The 23,404-nt window shown below is 39.5% G+C and overlaps 1 protein-coding gene across 1 annotated transcript in view; it reads left to right on the forward strand.

Annotated features, from left to right (window-relative positions):
- The window catches only part of PGM5 (phosphoglucomutase 5), a 170,454-nt gene that overhangs the window by 20,663 nt on the left and 126,387 nt on the right, over window positions 1-23,404 (forward strand). Inside the window, exons 2-6 of the mRNA XM_008144963.3 lie at window positions 6,554-6,716; window positions 9,488-9,634; window positions 13,273-13,398; window positions 17,321-17,511; window positions 18,100-18,254. Of these exons, the coding sequence (XP_008143185.1) occupies window positions 6,554-6,716; window positions 9,488-9,634; window positions 13,273-13,398; window positions 17,321-17,511; window positions 18,100-18,254 (782 nt within the window). The remainder of the gene's footprint in view (window positions 1-6,553; window positions 6,717-9,487; window positions 9,635-13,272; window positions 13,399-17,320; window positions 17,512-18,099; window positions 18,255-23,404) is intronic.

Here is a 23,404-nt window from a genome sequence, read left to right on the forward strand (position 1 = left end):
AGGAAGAACCAGCAGTTACCTGATTGGCTTTTGGCCCTGGGGTCACACTTAGCACAGTGGTCTCTACCACAGGGTTATACACATACTTAGGAAAAGGGGCTTCTTTCCCCAACCTCCTACATCTGACCTCAAATCCACATGGGATTTCCCTTTCAAATAACAAAAATGCTATTTCAGATAAAAACAAACAAACATATGTGAGCAGACACAAAAAGGCACTAAGATTCCATGTGTAGGGAACGTCCAGAACAGGTAACAGAGCAGAGACAGAAAACAGACCAGGTGTCTCCAGGGACAGGAGTGAGGAGTGAGTACTGTTGGTGCAGGGTTTCCTTTTGGGGGATGGAACATCCTGCAACTAGACGGTGGTGATGCTTGCCCAGCATCGTGAATGTCCTTCAGGCTCAGGAATGACACCATTTAAAATACAAACAAACAAACAAACAAACAAACAAACAAACAATAAATAAATAAATAAATTTATTTATTAAATTGAATCACCCCATGGAGAAACAAAGCATAAAAGAAGAACAGAGAAAAAGAAAAAGACCCCCAAATATTCTGAATAATAAAAATTAAAAAATAAACAGCTGAATTACCCCATAAATAGTAAACAGCTGAATTACCCCAAAGAATAGTAAAACAGAAAAAGAAAAGAAGAAGAAAAGGTCAATGAGGCGGGTAGCACAAGTTTTTCTGAGGCGAGACAGCAAGCAGTCTCAGCTAGCGGCTCTGGAGCTGGCCCTGCTGGGTTTTCAGGGAGGCAGCTCCTCCTCTGAGGCAGGAACCTGGGCAGGTTCCAAGGAGGGTTCCTCATCCAGGGGTGGTGGGGCCTCAGTCATGTCTGCAGGTTCTTCCTAGGCCGGCCCCGGCTCCCCAGCTGTAGCTGTAGTAGCTGCTGGAGGTGGCAGGACCTCTGGAGGTGGACACGCCTGTAGCTTCCATCAGGCTCCTCTGGATGGACTTCAGGTGTTACTGCAGGAGCCTCCTCTGCCTCCTGGGCCAGTGCTGGATTTGTGAGAGGAGAAGAGATCACCCATGTCCCTGCTTTTCCATATGCCCTTTCCTCTCCCGAAGGACGTAACAGAATCCAGAGCCTTCCAGAGAAGCCATAGCCCAGGACCCACCACAGGACGTGCTCCCCACCTACAGTCCAGCAGGTGGGTGGTCTGGGGGGCCAGGCTTTGCCCCTGGCCAGCCTCTGGGGGTGCTCTCTGTGTGTCTGGCACTGAGCCCTCCCCGTAAGCTTGCATGCACGTCCACCTCCTAGCCCACTCACACCCCCTCCACCTCCTCACCCTTGGGCTCTGCCCCCTGGGGCTGCAGGTCCTCTGGCCCGGTGTGATTCACATGGGTCTGGTGCTCCAGGAAGGCATCACACATTGGGAACCTCTTGCGGAACCTGGGCGACTCCAGGAAGGAGTTGCAAAGTGCGATCTGTCTTTGCTGATTGAGCAGCTTCCAGGATGGAGGTCTGCGGAACCTGATGGGCTTCTGGGCAGGAGTCCATATCCAGCCACTAAAGGGCCCTGGTTCCCCAGACCCCCAGTTGGCCATATGCACTTCGGGCCTGCTCTGGCCCTCGGTAATATGGCCCACCTGCCCCTCAATGGTGAAGGTGGGCTGGGGTCTTCATGGACCAGCTGCTGCTCCTCCATGACCTGGGTTGAGCTCTGCAATGACAGTGACCAGCAGCCAATCCAGAGGCCTCAAGCCCTGCCCTGCCCTAGTTGCTGCTGCTTGTGCTTACTGGACCTTCTGCTCCCGGATCAGGCCCAGCCCTGTGTCTGCACAGACCTCCTCCCAGGGGAAATGAGAGTCACCTCCAGGGCTCGGGATAGACCTCGGGCAGAGGTGGCCACACACACTCTTCATCCACACAGTGAACCTTGACCTGAGGTGTGAACATGACTGGTCCACCAGGCTTCTGACCCCTCCCCAGCCTGTTCCTGCTCAGGCCCTTTCTATGTGAACCCCCCTTACACACACACACACACACACACACACACACACACACACACACGGAGGGGACATCGGGCTGCTCAGGTGGGGTCAGAGTGGTGGCCTGGCCCGCACAAAACCGCCCAGGGCCTCCTTGTGTTACCTCTGGCTCCAACCATGTCAAGGGTGATAGGGGTCTGGCCTGAGCCCTGTACCAGCAGCGATTGCTGTGGAACATACTCTCATTGCTGCCTCTCTTGAGGCCTCGGCTTTGGGACATGGGGGGCAGACAACATGAAAACATGGTGTCCTTTCCAGTGTCTCTATCCAAATGAGATGGGAAGTGGCAGTTATAGAATGTGGCTTCCTGGTAACTAGGGTTCCAGGTTCTGTTGGGCTCCATTGTCAAGAAGTAAGGTCACCCTTGGGTCCCCTACCCCAGGCATCTCCTCAGGAGGAGCAGTGACCTCACTTCCTGACAAGATCAGTGACCTCACTGCACTGAGCAGTAATCTCACTACACCAAGAAGTACCATGGCCTCCAGAGTCCTTGGTATCATTTGTGGGAGAAAGCCAGACCCCAAGCCCCATGTTGGGCTGAAATAAATTGAAATACATAGTGTACATACTTAGCTAGCCAGGGACACTAAAACTAATTTTTAAATTGAATTTATTTATTTATTGTGGTGACACTGGTTAATAAAATTGTGTATGTTTCTTCAGTACAATTCTATAATACATCATCTGTATATTGTATTGTGTGTTAACCACCTCAAGTCAAGTCTCCTTCCATCACCAGTTATCTGCCCTTTCCCTTCCTCTACCTCCCCCCAACACCCTTTCCCTCTGATAATCACCATAATGGAATATTACTTGGTTGTAAAAAAGAAGGAAATCTTACCCTTTGCCACAGCATGGATGGACCTGGAGAGTATTATGCTAAGTCAGTGGTTGGCAAACTCATTAGTCAACAGAGCCAAATATCAACAGTACAACGATTGAAATTTCTTTTGAGAGCCAAAATTTTTAAACTTAAACTTCTTCTAATGCCACTTCTTCAAAATAGACTCGCCCAGGCCGTGATATTTTGTGGAAGAGCCACACTCAAGGGGCCAAAGAGCTGCATGTGGCTTGCGAGCCGCAGTTTGCCGACCACGGTGCTAAGTGAAAGAAGCCAGTCAGAGAAAGACAAGTACCATGTGATTTCACTTATATCTGGAATCTAATGAACAAAATAGAAACAGACTCATAGATGCCAAGAACAGACGGACGGCTGTCAGAGGGGAGGGAGCTTGGGGGCTTGGTGAAAAAAAAGGAAGGAATTAAGCGAGAAAAACCTGAGACACAGACATCAGTACGGTGATTACCAGAGAGAAAGTGGAGTTGGGGGAGGTAGAAGAGGGTAAAGGGGGAATAATAGATGGTTATGGAAGAAGATTTAACTTTGGGTGGTGAACACACAATACAATATACAGATGATGTGTTATAGAATTGTAAAAAAATATTCTAAAAAACAGGATATATAGAAAACAGTGAACAAAAGTTACATTACTTTTTTAGGTTCTTGAATCCACAGACTTACTCCTTGAGGGAAGTTACTAAATTGTATTCATTGTTGTATCTGTACGGTCTTCTACATTGTATGTAATAATAAAATGAGTTGAGTGACCAAATAAATTTTAACAAGAGCATGTAGAACATAATTTATTATGGCTCTGGATCATAATATGAATGTAATTATTGTCCTATGTCTTTCCTGTTTTAATAAATGGCACCACCATTCATCCAAATCTAAAGGTAGAAAGCTATGCAAGAAATTACCATAAAATTTAGTGGCTTAAAACAATAAATATGTATTATTTTTTATAGTTTTTGAGAGACAGAAGGTGGGTTGTTCTGACTTGGGGACTCTAATGAGGTCACAGTCATATATTGGTGGGGGCTTTGTCATGTTAAGGCTTGACTGAGGCTGGAGGATACACTGCAAGATGGCTCACCTCCACGGCTAGCAAGTTGGTGCTGGCTATTGGTGGGAGGTCTCAGTTCCTTTCCATTCAGGTGCCTACACAGAGCTCCCTGTGTGATGTCTTCATTACATGATGACTGGTATCTTCCAGAGGGAACAATCCAAGAGAGCAAGGCAGAAGTGGCACTTACCGCCTTCCCTTGGAAGTCACACACTCTCCCTCTTCAATGTTCTAATCACCCAGATCTGCCTCATTCAGTGTGGGAGGGGACTGCCCAGAGGCAGGAATGACAGAAGGGGGGGATCACTTGGGAGCCATCTTGGAAGTTGGTTACCAGAGCTCCTCTCTTTCATATTTCATTCCACACACGTCTTCTATTCATTCTCCTTCCAAAAATATATATCAGATATAATCACTTATCTTCATCTCTATTGTCTCTAGCCTAATCCAAGACATTATTCACAATCAGCTCTGCTATAATAGCCTTTCATCTGATCTTTCTCCTTCTGCTCTTGTCACTCTCCAATGCATTTTCCACATAGCAGCCATTCATTCATCATTCATTCATTTTTTTCAATTCATTCAACATATATTTATCATGTACTTACATGCTAAGTTTGTTTTAGAATTTTAAAATATATAGCAGTGACTAAACAAAGTCCTTAGAACTTATATATAGTGGGAAAATAAGTAATATGGAAGATATTAGATGGTAACATGTGTAATACAGAAGATTAAAGCAGGGTAAAAGAAACAGAGACCTATAGGGGAATTAAGGACTAATGGGTGCTGTATTATATAGAGCTGTCAACAGTGCTATCTCTGATTATATTGGACAGGAGCGAGGAGGCATATGAATACCTGGGTAAGAGTGCTCTAAGCAGAGGAAAAGAAGGCAAAGGCCCTGATATGCTTGGTGTGTTTGAGGAACAGCAAAGCAGCCACTGTGGCTGAAGCAGGGAGTGGGAGGGAAATGGCAGGCCATGGGGATCAGATCATGTAGGGCCTTGGAATCTATGATGAAGACTTTGGCTTTACCTAGGGTTGGTGGGGAACAAGAAAAGTAATGGGAATGTTTTGCTGACAAGGTACAACTTGCTTTTTAACAAGATCATCTGAATTGCTCAGTCCATGATCTTTTAAAATGTAAATGGTATCAGATCACTTCCATTGCTTAATACCCTTTTATGGATTCCCATTGTACTTAGAATAAAATTGTTGTTATTAAAATTGACACTCCATTATTTTCTATCATAGAATTCTGCTGTCTTCCTTCCTAATAAGTAACCAATAATTGTTATTATTACTATTATTATTGCATTTATTTGTTTATAATCTGCTTCATCCACTCAAAAATATACTATGGAGATGTTGTGTTATGTGGGTCTTTTCCATACTAAGTCATCCCAAGAGTGCTTTGTTTTTGGAGTTCTTGTGTTTGCTCTCCATAGGGTATATTTTTCTGTATCTTCCCTCATTGTCATATTTGGTCAATGACCTACCTCTAGCCATGCTATTTTGGATGCCAGGGTAACTGCTATTGAGCTGGGTGCTAAAGCTTGCCTTGGTTTGTGGGCTACATCAATACTTCTCAAACTTTAATGAACAAATGAATTATCTGGAAGGAGGAAAGGGGATTTTGTTATGATACTGATACTTATTGAGTAGGTCTTTGGTGGGCCTTGAAATTCTTCATTTCTACCGAGCTCATAAGTGATGCTCATGCTGCTGGTCCTATGAGTGATGAGGGGGTTTGATCACCGAGCTTGTTTGAGCACTGGAATCACCCTAAAAACTACAAATTCCTGGATACCTCCCTCCTTCCCCAAGGTTCCAGTATAATTAGACTGGGATGCAGTCTGAGTATGGAGAATTTTCTAGGCTTCATTAGTGATTCTAAGTTGTAGCAAAATTTGAGAACCACTGGATTGGATGACATTGGGTCCTATTTTAAAACAAAGCATACCAGGTAATACTCTGCAGAGCTGTATTCTTTTTTAAAAGTTAGTTTTATAGCTATAGAAAAAGTCTGGCCACACTAATGGATGACTTAAAGGTCTCTGCCGAGCACACGATTGGGTAGTGTCCCCAATGTCCCCAGCACATGCTGTCACTTAGTGGCAGGCCTAGACTTCCTGCCTTCAGAAGAGGGTTGTTCCAAGTCCAGTTAAAATATGCCCACTGACAACAAGACTATATAAATCAGGTCCCCTCCTGTGTGAACTTATGCTGAGGCAGAGAAAGGGATGAAGCATAGAAATGCTCCATTTCTTTTTTTCTTGTAATTTCTAGCATGTTAATGTACAGCTTTGGAGCCAGCAACTAAGAACTTCTTGTGTGGTTCAAACTAACCCTTTGGTCATTAAAAGCAGGTGTTTCGAATTACTGAAGATCAATGAGACAGTTCCAATTTACAGATTAATAATTGACTGCTAGATATGGGTGTCTCAAATGGTCTTGGAGACATAGGGCAGAAGAGACAATGCCCAAGCTCTGCCTTCTTTCCCTCTCCCCTCACACCTGCCCACTCAGTTCCTTTGGCCAAGTGATTTACTGTGTGTTAGTAGAGCCTGGGGCACTTTCCTGTTGAAATGTACTTCAATCCCATGTATTAGGATTGATTTTTTTTTTCCTGGCTGGTCTAGATTGGACGACTGATTATTGGACAGAATGGCATCTTGTCGACACCTGCTGTTTCCTGCATTATAAGAAAGATCAAGGCAGCTGGTGGAATTATCCTGACAGCCAGCCACTGCCCTGGAGGACCCGGGGGAGAGTTTGGAGTGAAGTTTAATGTTGCCAATGGAGGTATGTGGTTCAGAATATGCCTTAATCATCATGATCTCTTTCTTCCTTTATGTTATCACAGCCTTACAATGACCTCCTGATGGTCAAACAGGGCAAAGAGGAAGTAGTTTAGAAAAATCTAGTGAGGTGCTTGTATTAGGGTTCTCCAGAGAAACAGAACCAATGGAATATAAAGGAATTGGCTCAAGTGATTATGGGGAAAGAAGCAACTTTGAGGGGTGCAGAATGGAAGTTTTGGGAATAGTTGCCTATGTCTGTTCAAAATAAAATAAGAAGAAAGGTTGCCTGCTAAGATCACAAGGCAAGAACAGAGAAGGGTTCTGGGATAAATGGAGATGTTTTCTAAAAGGTACTCTGGGAAATTTGTTGAAGATTTCTGAGAAGTGAGAATCAGGGTTAAGTTAAACACGCATTCTTAGGATAAGGCAGTTTGTATAACTCCATGACTACCTTCAGCAATGTATGGGAGTGTCAGCAGTGGGAGCAGATAAGTGTTTGGGGAATGATCGGGTGGATAGGCACGGCAGAGCATCAAGAGGGCTGGTGGTTGTTAATAGTGTCTGAGCTGACATCAGACAACTAAGATTCAAATCTAGCCTCTGTCAATTACTAGGTATGTGACCTTGGTTAAGGTCACCTCTTCCAATTTCAGTTTCCCCATTTGGAAACTGGGGATAATAATAACACTTCATCTGCTTTTTGTGAGTGCCAAATTTCATATAAAGTGTGAGATGTGGTATATGTAAATTTCAATAAATGTTGGCTTGTGTTACTGGGCTGACAAAGGCATAGCTCAAATGGTGGATCATAGGATCCTGCCTGGAATAAGACACCAATGAAACTAGAATGGACTGATGGCCTGGGATTAATTAAGTGATGAAGAGCAGGCTCAGCAGAGGTACAGAGTAAGGTAGAAGGAAGATAAGGAATTTGTGGGGTAAGGATACTCATGTTTGATATTTTTGAAGGAAGGATTTCAAGAGACATTATTATTTAAGTTAGGGCTGTACCAGGCATCAACTAAAATGAAGAAGAAAATCACTGGAGTAGAAGATGTCAAGAAACTTGCAAGTTGTCAAGGAACACAGGTGGCTGATGAGCTCTAAGGTTATGTATGTGGGTGGCTGATTGAAAATTATCATCTCGTGCAGTAGAACTTGTTTTACTTTAAAAAATCAGTGTACTTCGGCATTAAAACTCAAATAGAGACTTAAAAACTGATAGAGACAGCACTATAATATGTTGTAGTGTCCAGAAGATGGGGATATTTATGCATTCTTTAATCTGGTAAGTATTATTTTTGCATAAAAAATTCAAAAACTAATTAAGATTATTTACTTTTTATGTTTTGTAAAAGGGTGAAGTTGAGAAGGAATACGTTTATTACTTTGTGGTCCTTACTTTTTCTACATGACAAAAAAAATGTTAGTATAATCTACTAGGCTCTATTCTTTCCCACCTACTGAAATGGTGCTATTGCTATTCCTTCCCCACCTCCAGTTTTATTGAGGTGTAATTGATATACACAAAACTTGCACATATTTAATGTATAAAATTTAATGAGTTTAGGCACTATTTCTTTTCATATGTTCAATGAGTATTTTTTGGGAGGCAGTAACAGTGTTATGCCCTAAAGTAGTACTGTTAAATAGAAATAGGTTGTGAGTTACATATGTATTTTAAATTTTTCTGATAGCCACGTAAACAAAGTAAAAAAAAACACAGGTGAAATGAGTAATATATTTTATTTAACCTAATATATCCAAAATATTATTTCAACATGTTACTATAAAATTATTAATACGATGTATTATAGTTTTCTACTAACTCTTCAAAATTTCGTGTGTATTTTATAATCATAGAACATTTCAAATTGACTATCACATTTCAAGTGCTCAGTAGCCACATGTGGCTAGTGGCTATTGTATCGAACAGTGCAGCTCTAGGATTGGGATATAAAAGAAGTCAATAAATAATTTGTGTTTAGTAGAAAGTTAAAATATAGTTGGTGAATGAAATTAATACACAAAGCTATCTTAACATCTCTCTATCTCATCTATTCTCTATAATTTATATTTTAGATTTTTCAGTCTACTTATTTGATTCCCAGACTTGTTGCAAAAAATGTAAAGTGGGGTGCATTAAGTCATAAAAGTTAAAAAGACAAGAAAAACTAAAGGAGGACAACTATTGTTTTTATGTTCAATTAATTTAAAGTGGTATTACAACTAATGTATGGGATATTTTGAGTTAAACGTCATTTAAAAACTTAGGAGTCACTAGAGAGTATGAGTTGGGGAAAATAATTTACCCTGGTAAATTCACACATCCATGAGGCAGCAGACCTGGGAGTAGAAATCATATGTTTTTCCCTCTAAGTGCACTTGGGAAGCTGCAGTTTAATTCTGGAATCCCTCACTTCTGTCAAATGCATATCCTGTTTGTGTCTCATATCCTGAATAAAGCTGATTACATAACCGGGCCTCCCTGGCAGGTGTGAAACTATTTTTAGGGAAGATGTATCATTGCTTAGAAGTAGATTCAAACAAACAAACATGTAGGTTATGCACCTCCATTGAACAGGTGAGCCTGACTAAATTTCTTCCACAGTGCATGTATACAACACAAGAAATAATTGAACTGTGGACTGTTGACTATTGTTTAGAGAACAAATGAATCTTTCTCCTGCTTGGTAGAGGAGGAGGTGATACTTCTCTGATGAAAAATTTAAATAAATTTATGTTTGGTGATGCATTATTTTCAAATTTTAGGTCCTGCACCAGATGTTGTTTCAGACAAAATCTATCAGATCAGCAAAACAATTGAGGAATATGCTATATGTCCTGATCTTCGAATTGACCTGTCTCGACTAGGAAGACAAGAATTTGACCTGGAGAACAAATTCAAACCATTTAGAGGTAATAGAGAAATTATGTTTTGAAGAAGTCAGAATAACTCCATGGGTGGGTTGACTGGTTTCTGCAGGGCAGTGTACATGGGAAAGTGATTGAAGTATCAATCTTTGGAGTGACACTTGATAAATAGATATAATCTGAATGTAGTGTAGAGGAAAATGAGAACAGCCAAGAGATTCAGAACTGGCAACTTTCAAAAACCACTTTCCAAATTCTCTATCATTTTCCACATAGGGAAAGTTTCAGGGCTGACACTTTTTCATTGTTCTAAGAATAGGCTGTGAATTGTCGAAAGTTGTCTTTGCTTTTCTAAGTACTTAAGGTGGAGATGCCCAAATATCCTACATCAGTGGTCGGCAAACTCATTAGTCAACAGAGCCAAATATCAACAGTACAACGACTGAAATTTCTTTTGAGAGCCAAATTTTTTAAACTTAAACTTCTTCTAATGCCACTTCAAAATAGACTTGCCCAGGCTGTGGTATTTTGTGGAAGAGCCACACTCAGGGGCCAAAGAGCCGCATGTGGCTCGCGAGCCGCAGTTTGCCGACCACGGCCTTAGATAATAAATAGGAGACCCAGCATGGTAGTGGGGCTACAATTTCCCATGGAAGATCGAACCATGCAGTTCATCTTGATTCAATGCACAATTACTGATTACCTGCTCTCTACCAACACTGTGTTAGGAAATTTTACAAATTCAACAAGTACCTAATGGATTTAGGCAAGTGGTTCAAAAATTAGAGAATCAGAATGATATTGTCAAAAATATCATCCTATTTTGTTACATGAATAAAACTTCTGACGTACTCAGATTACAACCTTTTATTTTATACTAGAGGCCCGGTGCATGAAAATTCATGCACTGGAGGGGGTGTCCCTCAGCCCAGCCTGCCCCCACTCACAGTCTGGGAGCCCTCAGGGGCAGGAGGCGACCCAGTGATCAGGGGAAGGCAACACCCCATCACACCTCTGCTGCTGCCACGGCCAGCAGCGCAAGCCTCGGCTGGCCCTGGTTACCTGTGCCTCGGGCCTGCCCTTCGTGGCTGGGCAGCTCTGAGGCTTGCCTGCGCCTTGGCCTGGCCCTGGGCAGCTGGGGGCTGAGGGGACTGGGGACTCTGGAGGCAGGCGTGTGGTGTGGCCAGACACACCATCTTTGAGGGCGTGGCAGTCAATTAGCATATTCCCTCCTTATTAGCTGTGGGTGCCACCATCTTTGTGAGGGCGTGATGTTCAATCAGCATATTCCCTCTTTATTAGGTAGGATTGCACTATGTAACAACATTACTGCCATTTATGTGCATATCATTTCCCCCTCTATTTTTATCTTGGTGTTTTTTTCTTTTCCTAGAAGGCATACAAGTAGCAATAAAGCTAATATTTATTTTTTTACTCATTTGGTACCCCTATAAGCTTGAATACAGTTAAGATGGTACACATCTTTTACAAGTAATCTGACTTAGCTATAAAAGATGAAATACCTAGTTCATAGCAACATGATATTGTAGGGTCAGAAGAGCTTGAAATGAACTGTTCAAGGGTCACAGTTTTGGGCCAACTCTATTACATTTTTCTTGAAAGATTTTGAGTTAATTGTTTACTTACCAGAAATCAATGCAAACCCATGTGATACTTACTGGAAGCAACGGAAGCCTGCTTTTATTAATCTAGTTGGGAGCATGTCAAATCAGTGTGTGTGTGTGTGTGTGTGTGTGTGTGTGTGTGTGTGTAGGGGTGTACACATGTGTGCATGCATGTGTACACACTCCCAACTAGGTTTGGAAGGACTGGACAATAAGGTGACTGAGAAAAATCAGGCATTTCCATTAAGAAAAAATTTTATTGATTGATTGATTGTATCTTCTCAATTTTATTTAGTTGTTCAAGAGACCAGGTCTTTGACGAACTCAGATTCAGGTTCATTGCTGCAGCCACATTGCTAATTTGATGAGTTTTTTTTTTTAAAAGCTATGGATACCAGGAGGTGGTAGAGAGATTCCCTGGCTCCCCAAAAGAATGTGCAGATAATTGTTTGGGATAATTGTTGTGGTATGTTCTTGCTGTTTTAAATGTTGAGCAGGGCTTAGGTTAATTGGAGACAAATAAATCCTTGGCATTTCACCTTGAAGGATCAAGAGCATGAACTTTGTGGAGTTAACTTTCAAATTTCACTGAATTCTATTTGCTTTCTTGTTTTATACATTTCTGTTTGGTACTATGTATTATCTACTCTAAATACAAATGTATTTAGGCAAGTGGATTAAGAATTAAAGTACCAGATTGAAATCACCAAAAACATTATTCTATATTGTAGAATGAGTAAAATTTTTACTATATTTAAGACATGACTTTTTATTTTATAGGGTAATATTTTGTTGTGGTAAATATATATATATATACATACATACATATATACAGATATATGTATGTACATATATATATAACAAAGTTTATCATTTTAACCATTTTTAGGTGTTAAGTTCATATAGATTAATTTTTTAATTAATTTATTTTAAGGATTAATATCTTCTTCCTGTCAAAATGTGATTAAAAACTGTGTTCTTTAAAAGTAATGACATTATATTTGAATGGACCTACATAGTACATTGATTTAAGTGCAAGGAAAAATATTTTTGCATATTTGACCAGAGGAAGAAGAGTTTCATGTTACATATTAAAATCTCTTCCATTAAATATTGCATGTGGGTTTACTGAAAATTATTAAAGGTGGATTGCTAATATTCTTAGTGCATGTTTAGGTATTTCAGGATTCCAAAGAAGCATGTATTTGAAAACTTTGAAAAACAATACATATAAGTTTCAGAATTTACGAATTTAAAAAGTTAGGCTCATGAGCAAAATCTTAGTGTCTAAAAGTCAAGTAGGAACTTTTCTAGGATAAGTACTTTCTGAGTATTATTATGTAATGATCACCAAGTTTGAAAAATGTAATGTATTCTGGTTTTATTTATTTGTCAAATAAATGGAAAAGACTTGTTTTGGATTCCTGGTCATTGGGTGGTGTTGGACACTGGAGTACATTTGTGTTTGATGAGGATTTCTAATATCTGGCATTCACCCTTAAATTGGTACTAGATTGGGCACACGAGACATCCATCACACAAACTCAGGAATATATCCCTCATCCTTAATTCCAAACCTGAGTCTGTTTGGCACGATGGCATTTGGAAAATAGGAATCACTGCTGAGGTCACTCCTTTGATTTGTTGCATGCCAGCTGAGTCATTCTTTGGCCAACCCCATAGGAGAGCCCACTGAATATACCAAGATGCCTTTTAGCACTGAGGTGGGTGCAGTTTTTTTGGGGAGGTGGCAGAAAGAAGGTGGGAGCAGGGAAACAGAACACAGTTTTAACTACTTTATTCTTGTGGTTGATTTTTTTACTTGCAAAGGAGAATTTAAAGCTTGATACTATTTATACCCATGTAACCTGAAAAGTTTGTAGCATCTTAATGTCTTAATTTGTGATTTTGTCTGTAAATGGAGACTTTGCTTCTCACCTAATGTGTGGGGTTATGATGGGATTATGATTAGAGATCCATATGTTAGGGTAGTAATTCATTTTTATACTTCCAAGTCTTCTTCCTGGTCACAGTTTCCCTTTGTTTTTTAATCCTTAGTGGAGATAGTAGACCCAGTGGATATCTATCTCAATCTCCTTCGGACCATCTTTGACTTTAACGCCATCAAAAGTTTGCTGGCTGGGCCTGGCCAACTGAAGATCCGAGTTGATGCTATGCATGGAGGTAAGCTTGTGGGCTTTTACCATTTGGTGGGCAAGAAATGTTAAGGAGACCTTGACCCATGTGGAATTTCTGGGATTATGAGGAATGGTGGGTTTGTAGGTGTTAACACAACATATGTATTTTCAGTTATTTGGAATGCTCTGGAAAACTTCAGGGCTGTACTTCCTTTTGTTTGATGCAAATGAAAGCAAAGCTTGAACAAATAAGTCTGCTGTCACACTGTGTTTACTCCTATGTATTAGGTAGATCTGCTCTATCTCTTGGTCTTGGCAGGGTGCCTTGTGCAGTAGGTGACCTGTGGGGACCAGTGGCACACATTCTCCCTGATCATCGAGCCCAGTGCTCCACGAGTGTCCCTTGTGTGGGTTGTGTGTGCCCTCCTGTTGTAGGTGAGCCTTGATTGCTATTGGCACATCAGTGGGTGGGGTTAACCCTCAGGCTGACTGGTTGTGAAGACTGGCCATGACCACAGGTTATGTATGAGCTGCTGTGCTCAGGCTGACCCTATAGAGTGGGATTTGCCCCAGTGGGCTCTGGTGCCTGCCGAGACCACCGTTTGGGGGTGCCACTTGTGGAGCTAATTGGATAGTGCTTTGTTGTGGTCTAAAGCCAGCCATGAGGTGTGTTGGTTCTGGGGCCTCTTGGGAACTGCTCCAGTACAGGCCAAAATCAGCTGCTGCCTGTAACTGGCCTGGTGCTACCTGGTAGGAGCTACGAAGTGATTCAATGTTGGCAGCTAGCTACATGTGCTAGGCCTGGAGGTGCGTGGGAGAAGCCACACTGCTAACCGTGGCTGGCTGCCACTAGTACCATGCCTGAGGCCACTCAGCAGAAGGCACAGGGCACCCTAAGCCCTGCCCACTGCCCTTAAGGTTCAGCCACTGAAAGAGTCAGGCAGTATGAGGTGGATCCTGTTAATATGGAAAATTATGCCCTTTTATTCTGGGAAATTACTTTGAATTACTTCTTGGATGATTTCCTCCATTATTTCCCTCTTCCTTTCCAGAATGGCTGTTGTTTAGATATTGGCCCTATAGAACTGATACTCTCATTATCCTATTTTCCTCCCACCATCCATTTACCTTCTCTTTATTTTGTGATACTTTCTGGGAAATTTAATTAGCTTTATCTCCAATTGCTTCCATTAAGTTTTTCAGTCCCACTATCACATTTTTAATCTCTCCCAATTTTTTTTGCTTTTCAAATAATTTCTTTTAAAAAAAGCTTCTTATTCATGTTTCATGAATGCCATATTTCTTTTTAATAAGTCAGGTTTGCTGAGGTATAATTTATATATATGCAAAATTCATACCTTGTAGGTATACAGTTGGATGAAGTTTGACAAATATAAATAGTTATGTAACCAATATGACAATCAAAATATAGACTATTTCCCTCACTTCAAAAAATACCTCTGTGCCCCTTTGAAATCAAACCCAGTCTCTAATACTTAGCCCCTGGCAATCACTCATCTGCTCTCTGCCTGCATAATTTTGCCTTTTTCAGAAAGCCCCATGTAATGTGTCACCTTTTTCTTTAGGCTTCTTTCAGTCAGCATGATGTTTCAGAGATGCATTCATGGTGTTGTGTGTATTAGTAGTTATTCCTTATTTTGACTGAGTAGTAATGCATTGTAGGGATGTACCATTTGTTTATCCATTCACCAGTTCATGTAATTAGGGTTATTTCTAGGTTTTGGCCATTACAAACAAAGCTGCTACAAACATTTGTGAACAAGTCTTTGTAGGGAGATATGATTTCATTTGTCTTGGGTAAATATCTAGAAACTGCCCAACTGTTTTCCAAAGTGGCTGTACCATTTACATTACCAGGAATGTATGAGGGCTCCCGTTTCTCTCTGTCCTCATCAATGCTTAGTATTGTTAGTCTTTTCAATGTTAGCTAGTCTTGTGCCGTGCCAGCACAGGCAAGGGTTTAGTGAACCTGAGGGAAGGCGGCGAAGGATGTAGAAAAGACAGACAAAGAGAATAAGCTGGGTCTAGTTGGATCTTCTGTGCCTGGCTGAGGCCACAGAGAGAGATCCAGACTGCAAGCTGATGCTTTATTTTATAGTCAGAGGTAAACAAGGTAGTGGTCACCATAGTTACAGTGTTCTTGTGAGTTTCACTTGTTTTGGCAGAACTTGCTGCCCCTCCCGCAGCCCATTAGCTACCTAGGAAGGATCTAGGGAGTGTCATAAGGTCAAGCTTAATTATGCTAAGAGGGCTGTACCCTCTAAGCTGGGACTTGTTTGTGGCTTTGTCACAAGTCAGTCTGAGGCTTAACCCTATAGCCACTCCCTATAATTCTAACATATCTTGTTGATCTTTATTAGGATGTTACTGACATATTTTAGAAGTTTTCTTCTCTCTGTGTAGTTTTTGTTTCCTTCAAATTGCTCTTTACTCTGTTTTAGACTCATGTGAAATGCATTCCTCAAAAGTTTGGTGATCCGTGGCTCTCTGACATGTTTAGGAGTGAGGCACTAAAAATCTGTTGAGCTCTCTGAGCCCATGTGTGGTGCTTATCCTCCATGGACTTCAAGGCCTTCTGTCTGGGCTGTTTTGTTCTTTCCCATTAGGCTGGTCATATCCACCAGAAAAGGATCTTTCCGGTTTTTTCCTTAGCATTATCTGGCCAGAGGAAAGAAAGCTGCTCTTTCTAGATAGTTTGAGTAGTATTTCTGGGTTTGAGCCTCACTGCCTAGCTATATGCCCATCTCTGAATCATCATTCTGGCAGAGGAATGAAGGACACTGATTGGACAGATCTCAGTCACCTCCCCAGCTTTTGGGGAAGTGGGACTTAGCCATACCCAGATCACATGAACTGAGATGGGAAAGGGGTAAGCTCTTCCAAGGAAACCCAAAATGTTGCTACTAGAGGAAGGGGAAATGAGTGCTGGGCTGGCAAAATCAAGAGCTGCCTCACTATTTGAGATTTGTGTTATATTAATGAAGAATAAATGGAAAGCAATCCTTTTCATAAATTTCAGCTAACAGAATTACCTGCTGGTCCCCAAACATGCTGTGTATTCTGTCTTAGGCTCTATTTCCTTACTGATAATGTTCTTTTCATTTGGATGGCATCTCCTTCCTCACCCCTGTCAAATTTATGTTCTTCCTTCAAGTCCATGCAGAAATGCTGTCTCCTTCTGGAAGCCTTACCCTGGTCATTGTTTTTCTTAAGCCATTCGATCTGATGATTTTATAAATACACATGAATTGTGCTTGTCTAACCATTGCAGTCACTCACCTGTAGATTTGACTCATCCCACTACTAGATTAAGAACCCACCAATACAGGAACCATGTGCTTTGAGTCCCTTGAATATGATCCCCTCCATTTCTACAGGAATTTCATGTTAGGCAATCCATAAATGTGTGTTGAACTGGAAAACTATCCATCAGCATTTATTTTATAAAATGTGTTTAGTTTTGTATGCTTCAGTGGTCTACAGTGTCTAATTATACACTTGGCAGAGTTACAACAATTGCAGAAACAAAGAACATTGCTAGAGCCTTTTAGTGCTTTTGCATATATTTAGCTAAAGCTTTTAATACATAAAAAGCAAAAGACAGTGAATCATTATTAAATAGTTGATTTCTTTCTGACAGCATTTTAGAAAAGTTTTGGAGAAAAGTTTCATGTAACTGGATTACTGAATAGATCTCTGTGCCTAACAAGCTAACTGGCACGTAGTAGATGCTCAGTGAATAGTAATGGATGTAAATATTATTCTTCTTGTGTCTTGAGAAAGCTGGTAGAATATATATATATATATATATATATATATATATATATATATATATATATATATATATATATATGATGATACTAAATAGTCATCCTTGTTCTAACAAAACACTCTTGGTGGTGGTGGGGTTCTGCAAAGATTTTACATTGCTGTGTATCTTTTTTCAGTTATGGGACCCTATGTGAGAAAAGTCCTGTGTGATGAGCTGGGAGCCCCAGCCAATTCTGCAATAAACTGTGTTCCCCTGGAAGATTTTGGCGGGCAGCATCCTGATCCAAACCTGACATATGCAACGACCCTTCTGGAAGCTATGAAAGGAGGGGAATATGGATTTGGAGCTGCATTTGATGCTGATGGGGTAAGTAGAAATGTTTTTTGCCTGCTGTGACCCTTTTGCCACGTTAATGAACCAAGCATTGGAAATCAGAGAATTAATGAACCCATCTGGGGCCGACATGTATGGGGCATATGAACTCTAACTGGCACTGTGTCTGCTCTTCTGTTTAATAAGTATTGCAACTTAGCCATTACTGTTCTTAGTTCCTGGTAAACATTATGTTATGAAAAGGTTATTTCTTTAAAAAAATATTCATGCAATAAATCTTTTTTTATGGCTGGTTTTGTTGAAAGCACCATGTTAAGGAACCAGCTGGTTTAGCTGTCACCCCTGTTTTCCATTATGTTTGGGGGACTATGTGAATTAGGATATGGAGGCTACTGAAACCTGAGGTAGCCATCCATATTTCAACAGGTGTGACACATTCTTAGTTGCGTCAAGATCTTGGGGCCTACAATATTCAGGGATTTAAAAGAAGGTTTCCCATGCCCTCTTTGGCCTCATTCAAGTTGTTTTAAATATATGATGGCAGGAATGTGGTGATTATGGGAATGGGCTGCTAGTAGCAGTTGCCTCTGTCTGATCATCTTAATACATTCTTTCCCACAGGATCGTTACATGATCCTGGGCCAAAATGGCTTCTTTGTGAGCCCTTCTGACTCCCTGGCCATCATTGCTGCCAACCTCTCTTGCATTCCATATTTCCGTCAGATGGGGGTCCGAGGGTTTGGGAGGAGTATGCCCACCAGCACGGCCCTGGACAGGTAAGCAAGGATATCATTGTGAAAAACTTCATGGTAGCCCTGATGTCATTTTGCTTTGCCACTAGCAGTGACTCATTCTTCCATACTCTGTGGGAACTTGGTGAACTTAGAGACAAGGATAGTGTCCTGGGTAGGAACATGTAGAACCAGGTGGGCTGAATTTGATTCTTGGTCCTGTCACTTCTTAGTTGTGGGGATATGAGGATGATAATAATAGTATCATCCTTACATAGATTGTTATGAGGTAGGAGAGAGGTGTTTCATGTAAATCATTTAACAGTGTTAAATGGTACATAATAAATACTTCATAAATGTTTAGTAATAAAACAATATGTAAGTGAGGCGTGAAAAGAACATGGGTTTTCAGGTCAGATAATATGTTAAGCTGCTGGCTTGTATTCTTATTAAGTTTGTAAAAGTAGGGATGATCAATTATAGGTTTGTTATGAGAAGAAATGAGATGTACCCAACAGATATTCACTTAGTAGATCCAAGTGTTAGATTGTTTTCTCCTTGCCCTACACATCCCTACCATCTTTTTTTACCTTGTCTTGTAAAACAAGGAATTTCAGAGTCTAATATTTTAAAGCAGCATACATTATTATGGAAGCAGTACTTGTTGGAAACTTAGAAGACACAACAAATAAGTAAATGTAAACATCACATCCCTTTCCCTGAGTTACCTATGTTAATAGAAAATGTATATTTGCTATAGGCTCTCCTTCTATACACATATAATATACATAAGTAATTATAATATGCATAATATAATATGCATAATATATAATATGTGTAATACATCATATAATTGCTTTTTAGTAATACCAAAAAGAGATTTGAAATGCCTGGTAACTTGTTTTTCCTTTTCCAGCAACAATCTTCAGTTTTGTATTAATACATTTTGTCATCTAAAACCAAGATTATATTCACATTTCTCCCAGGTGTCCCCAAAATGTCTTTAATGGATTTGTTGCCCAAAGCAAGACCATACAAGACCATACATTGCATCTGGTTGCTATGTCCCTTAAGTCTTTTATAATTTAGCACAATCCTTTCCTCTTGTACTTAATGACAGTGATTTTTGAGGAGACCTGACCAGTTGTCCTGCAGAATCCCACCTTCTGGATTAGTGTGGTTATTTCCTTTTGGTGTTATTTATTTATTCATGAGGTAAAATTTACATACAGTGAAATGAGTCATCTTAATGTATTTTCCAAAGTCATTGCATGGGTTAGTAGTTCATTCCTTTTTGTTGCTGTGTAGTATACCAAGGGATGAATAGATCACAATATATTTTTCCAGTCTCCTGTTGATGGACATTTGGGTTGTTTTCAATCACTAGCTATTGTGAATCATGCTGTAATGAGCATTTTTATACAAGTCTTTTTGTGGACACATCTTCGTTTCTCCTGGGTAAATATCTAGGATTAGAATACTGATTGTAGGTTGACGTATGTTTAATTTTTTAAGAAACTGCCAAACGATTTTCCATTTTTACATTCTTAATTGCAATCTGTGAGAGTTTTAGATGCTTTATATCATTATCATTTGGTGTTGTCTTTTTTATTTTAGTCATCCTAGTGAGTATAAAATATCATTTCATTTGGGTTTAGATTTGTATCATCTTAATCTCTAGTGATGTTGTGCTTATTTTCATATGCTTATTGTTCATTTTTGTAACTTTTTAATGTATTTGCTCAATTAAAAATTGGGTTGTCTTTTTGTTATTGACTTATAGAAATTCTTTATATGTTATGGATAATAAGGCTTTTGTGAGATATATGTATTACAAATATTTTCTCCATGCTTGGTGCTTGCCTTTTCATATTCTTAATGGTATCTTTAGATGTGTATAACTTTTAAATTTTAATGAACTTCAATTTATTATGTTTTTCTTGAATGGTTAGTATATAATTTTTTGTCCTCTATAAGAAATTTTTGCTTACCCCAAGGTCAGAAAGATTATTTCCTTTGTTTTCTTCTAGAATCATTGCAGTTTTAATTTTGATATTTTTAAGTCTTGATGATTTTGAATTAATTTTTGTGTGTGGTAGAAGGCAGGAGAAAAGTTCACTTTTCCCCATATCCATTTGTTCTAACCCTATTTATTGAGAGGCATTTCCTTTTCCTTTGGTGCCTTTGTTAAAAATCAGTTGATCATATATATGTGGGTTTATTAGAGGATTCTCTTATTCTGTTCCATTGACTTATTTGTCTATCCTTATGCCAATATTACATTGTCTTGATTACTGAAGTTTTAAAGTAAATATTGCAATCAAGTGACTCCTCCAACTCTTTTTCTTCTTTGTCCAATAAAAAAAAAAAGTATGTGCCCTAGGTCCTTCTCATTTCTGTATACATTTTAGTATCAACTTGTCAATTTTTACAAAAGCCTGTTTGAGATTTTGATTGGGATCCATGGAGCAATTTGGGGAAAATTACATTTTAATAATATTGAGATTTCCAGTCCAGGAATGTGGTATATCTTTTAATTTATTTAGTTTTAATTAATTTCTCGTACATACATTTTAGTTTACTTTTTCATACATATGTGTTATAGTTTAGTGGTCTTACCTAATTTTTCTTTAAGTTTATTCCTGCATATTTTTATATATTTTGATGTTACTGTAAATGGAATATTTTAATGGATTTAATCGTCCAGTGTTTTAGTTTACTTTTTCATACATATGTGTTATAGTTTAGTGGTCTTACCTAATTTTTCTTTAAGTTTATTCCTGCATATTTTTATATATTTTGATGTTACTGTAAATGGAATATTTTAATGGATTTAATCGTCCAGTGTTTTGCTGCTAGTAATTAGATATACAGCTAATTTTTGTAAACTGATCTTGTATTCTTTCATAAGATGGGAAAATAATCACAGACCTTTTGGATGTCCCCCACTTTATTTCTTTTCCTCAGGTGATAGTGATATCAAGCCCATGATGATGATCCACCTCAGTTTAAAATTCTTGCCTAGCAGCACCAAAGAGAAGGGTATATGATTCTATGTTGTTGTTGTTTTTTTCTATTTGCCTTTGCTTATGCCCTTTCTTTAAAAAAAAAGATTCACTAAAACTGTAGAGAACAGGCAAAAGTGGAACCATCTTTAGAAACTAAGAACCCAGAATTATATACATCCTGAGTGTTATGTAAGTTACTTAACAGCGTGTAGGAGTGTAGTTAATAATAACCTTCCACTTATACAGAATCTTATAATTTAGAACGACTTTGATACATTTGATCTCACTTGATTTTTGCAATAATAGTATGGTAATTGGCTAGGCATTACTCTCAACATGTTAAAGATGTTGAATCAAATATCAGAGAGATTAAGTGACTTGCCTAAGGTTGCACAGCTAATAAGAAAGGACCCAGGATTTGAAACTAGGTCTTCTGATTTAATTTGCTATTGCATCTGCCCAGTAACTACAACTTGATTAGGATGATCCCTGAAAAACCAATTGAGAATATTACCCAACTTTCCTATGGGTTAGCCAGCAACTTTTCAAACCCTGACCCCAGGAGAGGCTGGTTTCATTCTGACAACAAAAACCATTTGTCCTCTTTTCTTGTGGAAATTTCCCAGTAGTTCTTGATTTCACTTTATCCCCCTTCCCAATAAATCTGTTTCAGTCAGAAACCAGAGGCCTTGCTTAGAGATTTCACAAAGGACTTGTTCTGATATGTAAGTGACCATTTAAAAGGATTATTCATGCTTGCTGGTTGAGATTCAGAATTCTGTGGGGCTCTGATGTGGTGATTTGTTTTGGGTATTTGATCTGTTGTGTAGCTCCCAGGTGGATGCTCATGATGGACACTTTCTAAGCTTCTTTCTTCCTATGTAAAATAAATGCAGCTTCAAAATTTTAACAGTGGTTTCCTATGTAGGTTATTTTTTAAACATTAATAAAATCAGGAATGTGCCCAGAATTGCCAGGCACTGGAAGAATGACAACTGAGTAGTTGGGAAACATTAAATGGTGCATTTACCTAACTGCCTGGGATTCCTGAATAAGGGGGGGGCCCATACCCTTGAAACTGATGAATTATTCAGACAAACTTTCATTGTTAACAGATAATCATTGTTCCCTGAGGGAAGACTTTTAGTGTCTTTCACTTCTACCTTTACAGTGTCTTTCATTTCTACCCTTAAACCGTGTTGCTAAAACAAGGATTCCATTCACACAGGAATAATACAGTTTCAGCCTTGAAAATGACATTCTTTTGGGGCTTTGTCATTCTGAATATGTCTGATTTGTGGTTGCAGATGAATCTATATTGCTGAAATCATTTTGATTCAAATCATTTGAGAAGTAAAGCACATTCATAATACATTTGTGGCCCAAGGCCTATCTCCACTCCACTAGGAGGTATTAAATAATACTGTGTGTTATCTTCCAATAATATTTATGAAGCTCCCATCTGTGCTTGGGGCTGTGCCAAATGCTGTGTAAAACAAGGCAAACACATGCAGACTAGAGCCCTCATTAGAGATACTTACAGCCTCAAAGAAGCTAGCATCCTTGGATACACTGCAAGGGAGCCAGATCTAAAATGTTGTTTTGTCTATAAGGGAGGCAACACAAATATATATGGTAGTGAAGGGAATTAATGCTCTTCTACCTTGTCTTTGCTTTTTGTGCTATCCCTGTTGTTCACCATTTACTCACACAAGAATTATTTATGAAGGGATTTTTGTGTCCTAGACATAGCCCCTGGTTCTGGTGGAACTTAGAGTCATGGAGAAGACAGACAGTAACAAGTAAAGGAAATATATACAGATATTTTTGTAATTGTAAATTGTAACACATGCTCATGGGAAATGAACTTGATGCAGTAATAACTGGTGGTATGGAACATCCTGCTTAAATGGAGTAGCCAAGGAAGGATTCTCTGCAGAGGTTATGGGTAGGAACCAAGTATCAGGATGATGCAGCTGGGCCTGGCTATGATGCTGAGTTCAGAAATGGCCTGTAACACATGTGAAAATACTTATTTTTCAGAATGTAGTCTATATCTATTTGTTACAAATCCTCAGTCTGAAATATGTACTGTAGCTTTATCTTGAACATATTTAGCTGGTCTTTGGAATCCAGACAGTGTTAATCCTGCAAGCATGCAAGTATCGACTGGTCTGTGATGACCTC

This window comes from Eptesicus fuscus, chromosome 15, assembly GCF_027574615.1.
Source record: "Eptesicus fuscus isolate TK198812 chromosome 15, DD_ASM_mEF_20220401, whole genome shotgun sequence".
In the NCBI taxonomy this organism is placed as follows: domain Eukaryota; kingdom Metazoa; phylum Chordata; class Mammalia; order Chiroptera; family Vespertilionidae; genus Eptesicus; species Eptesicus fuscus.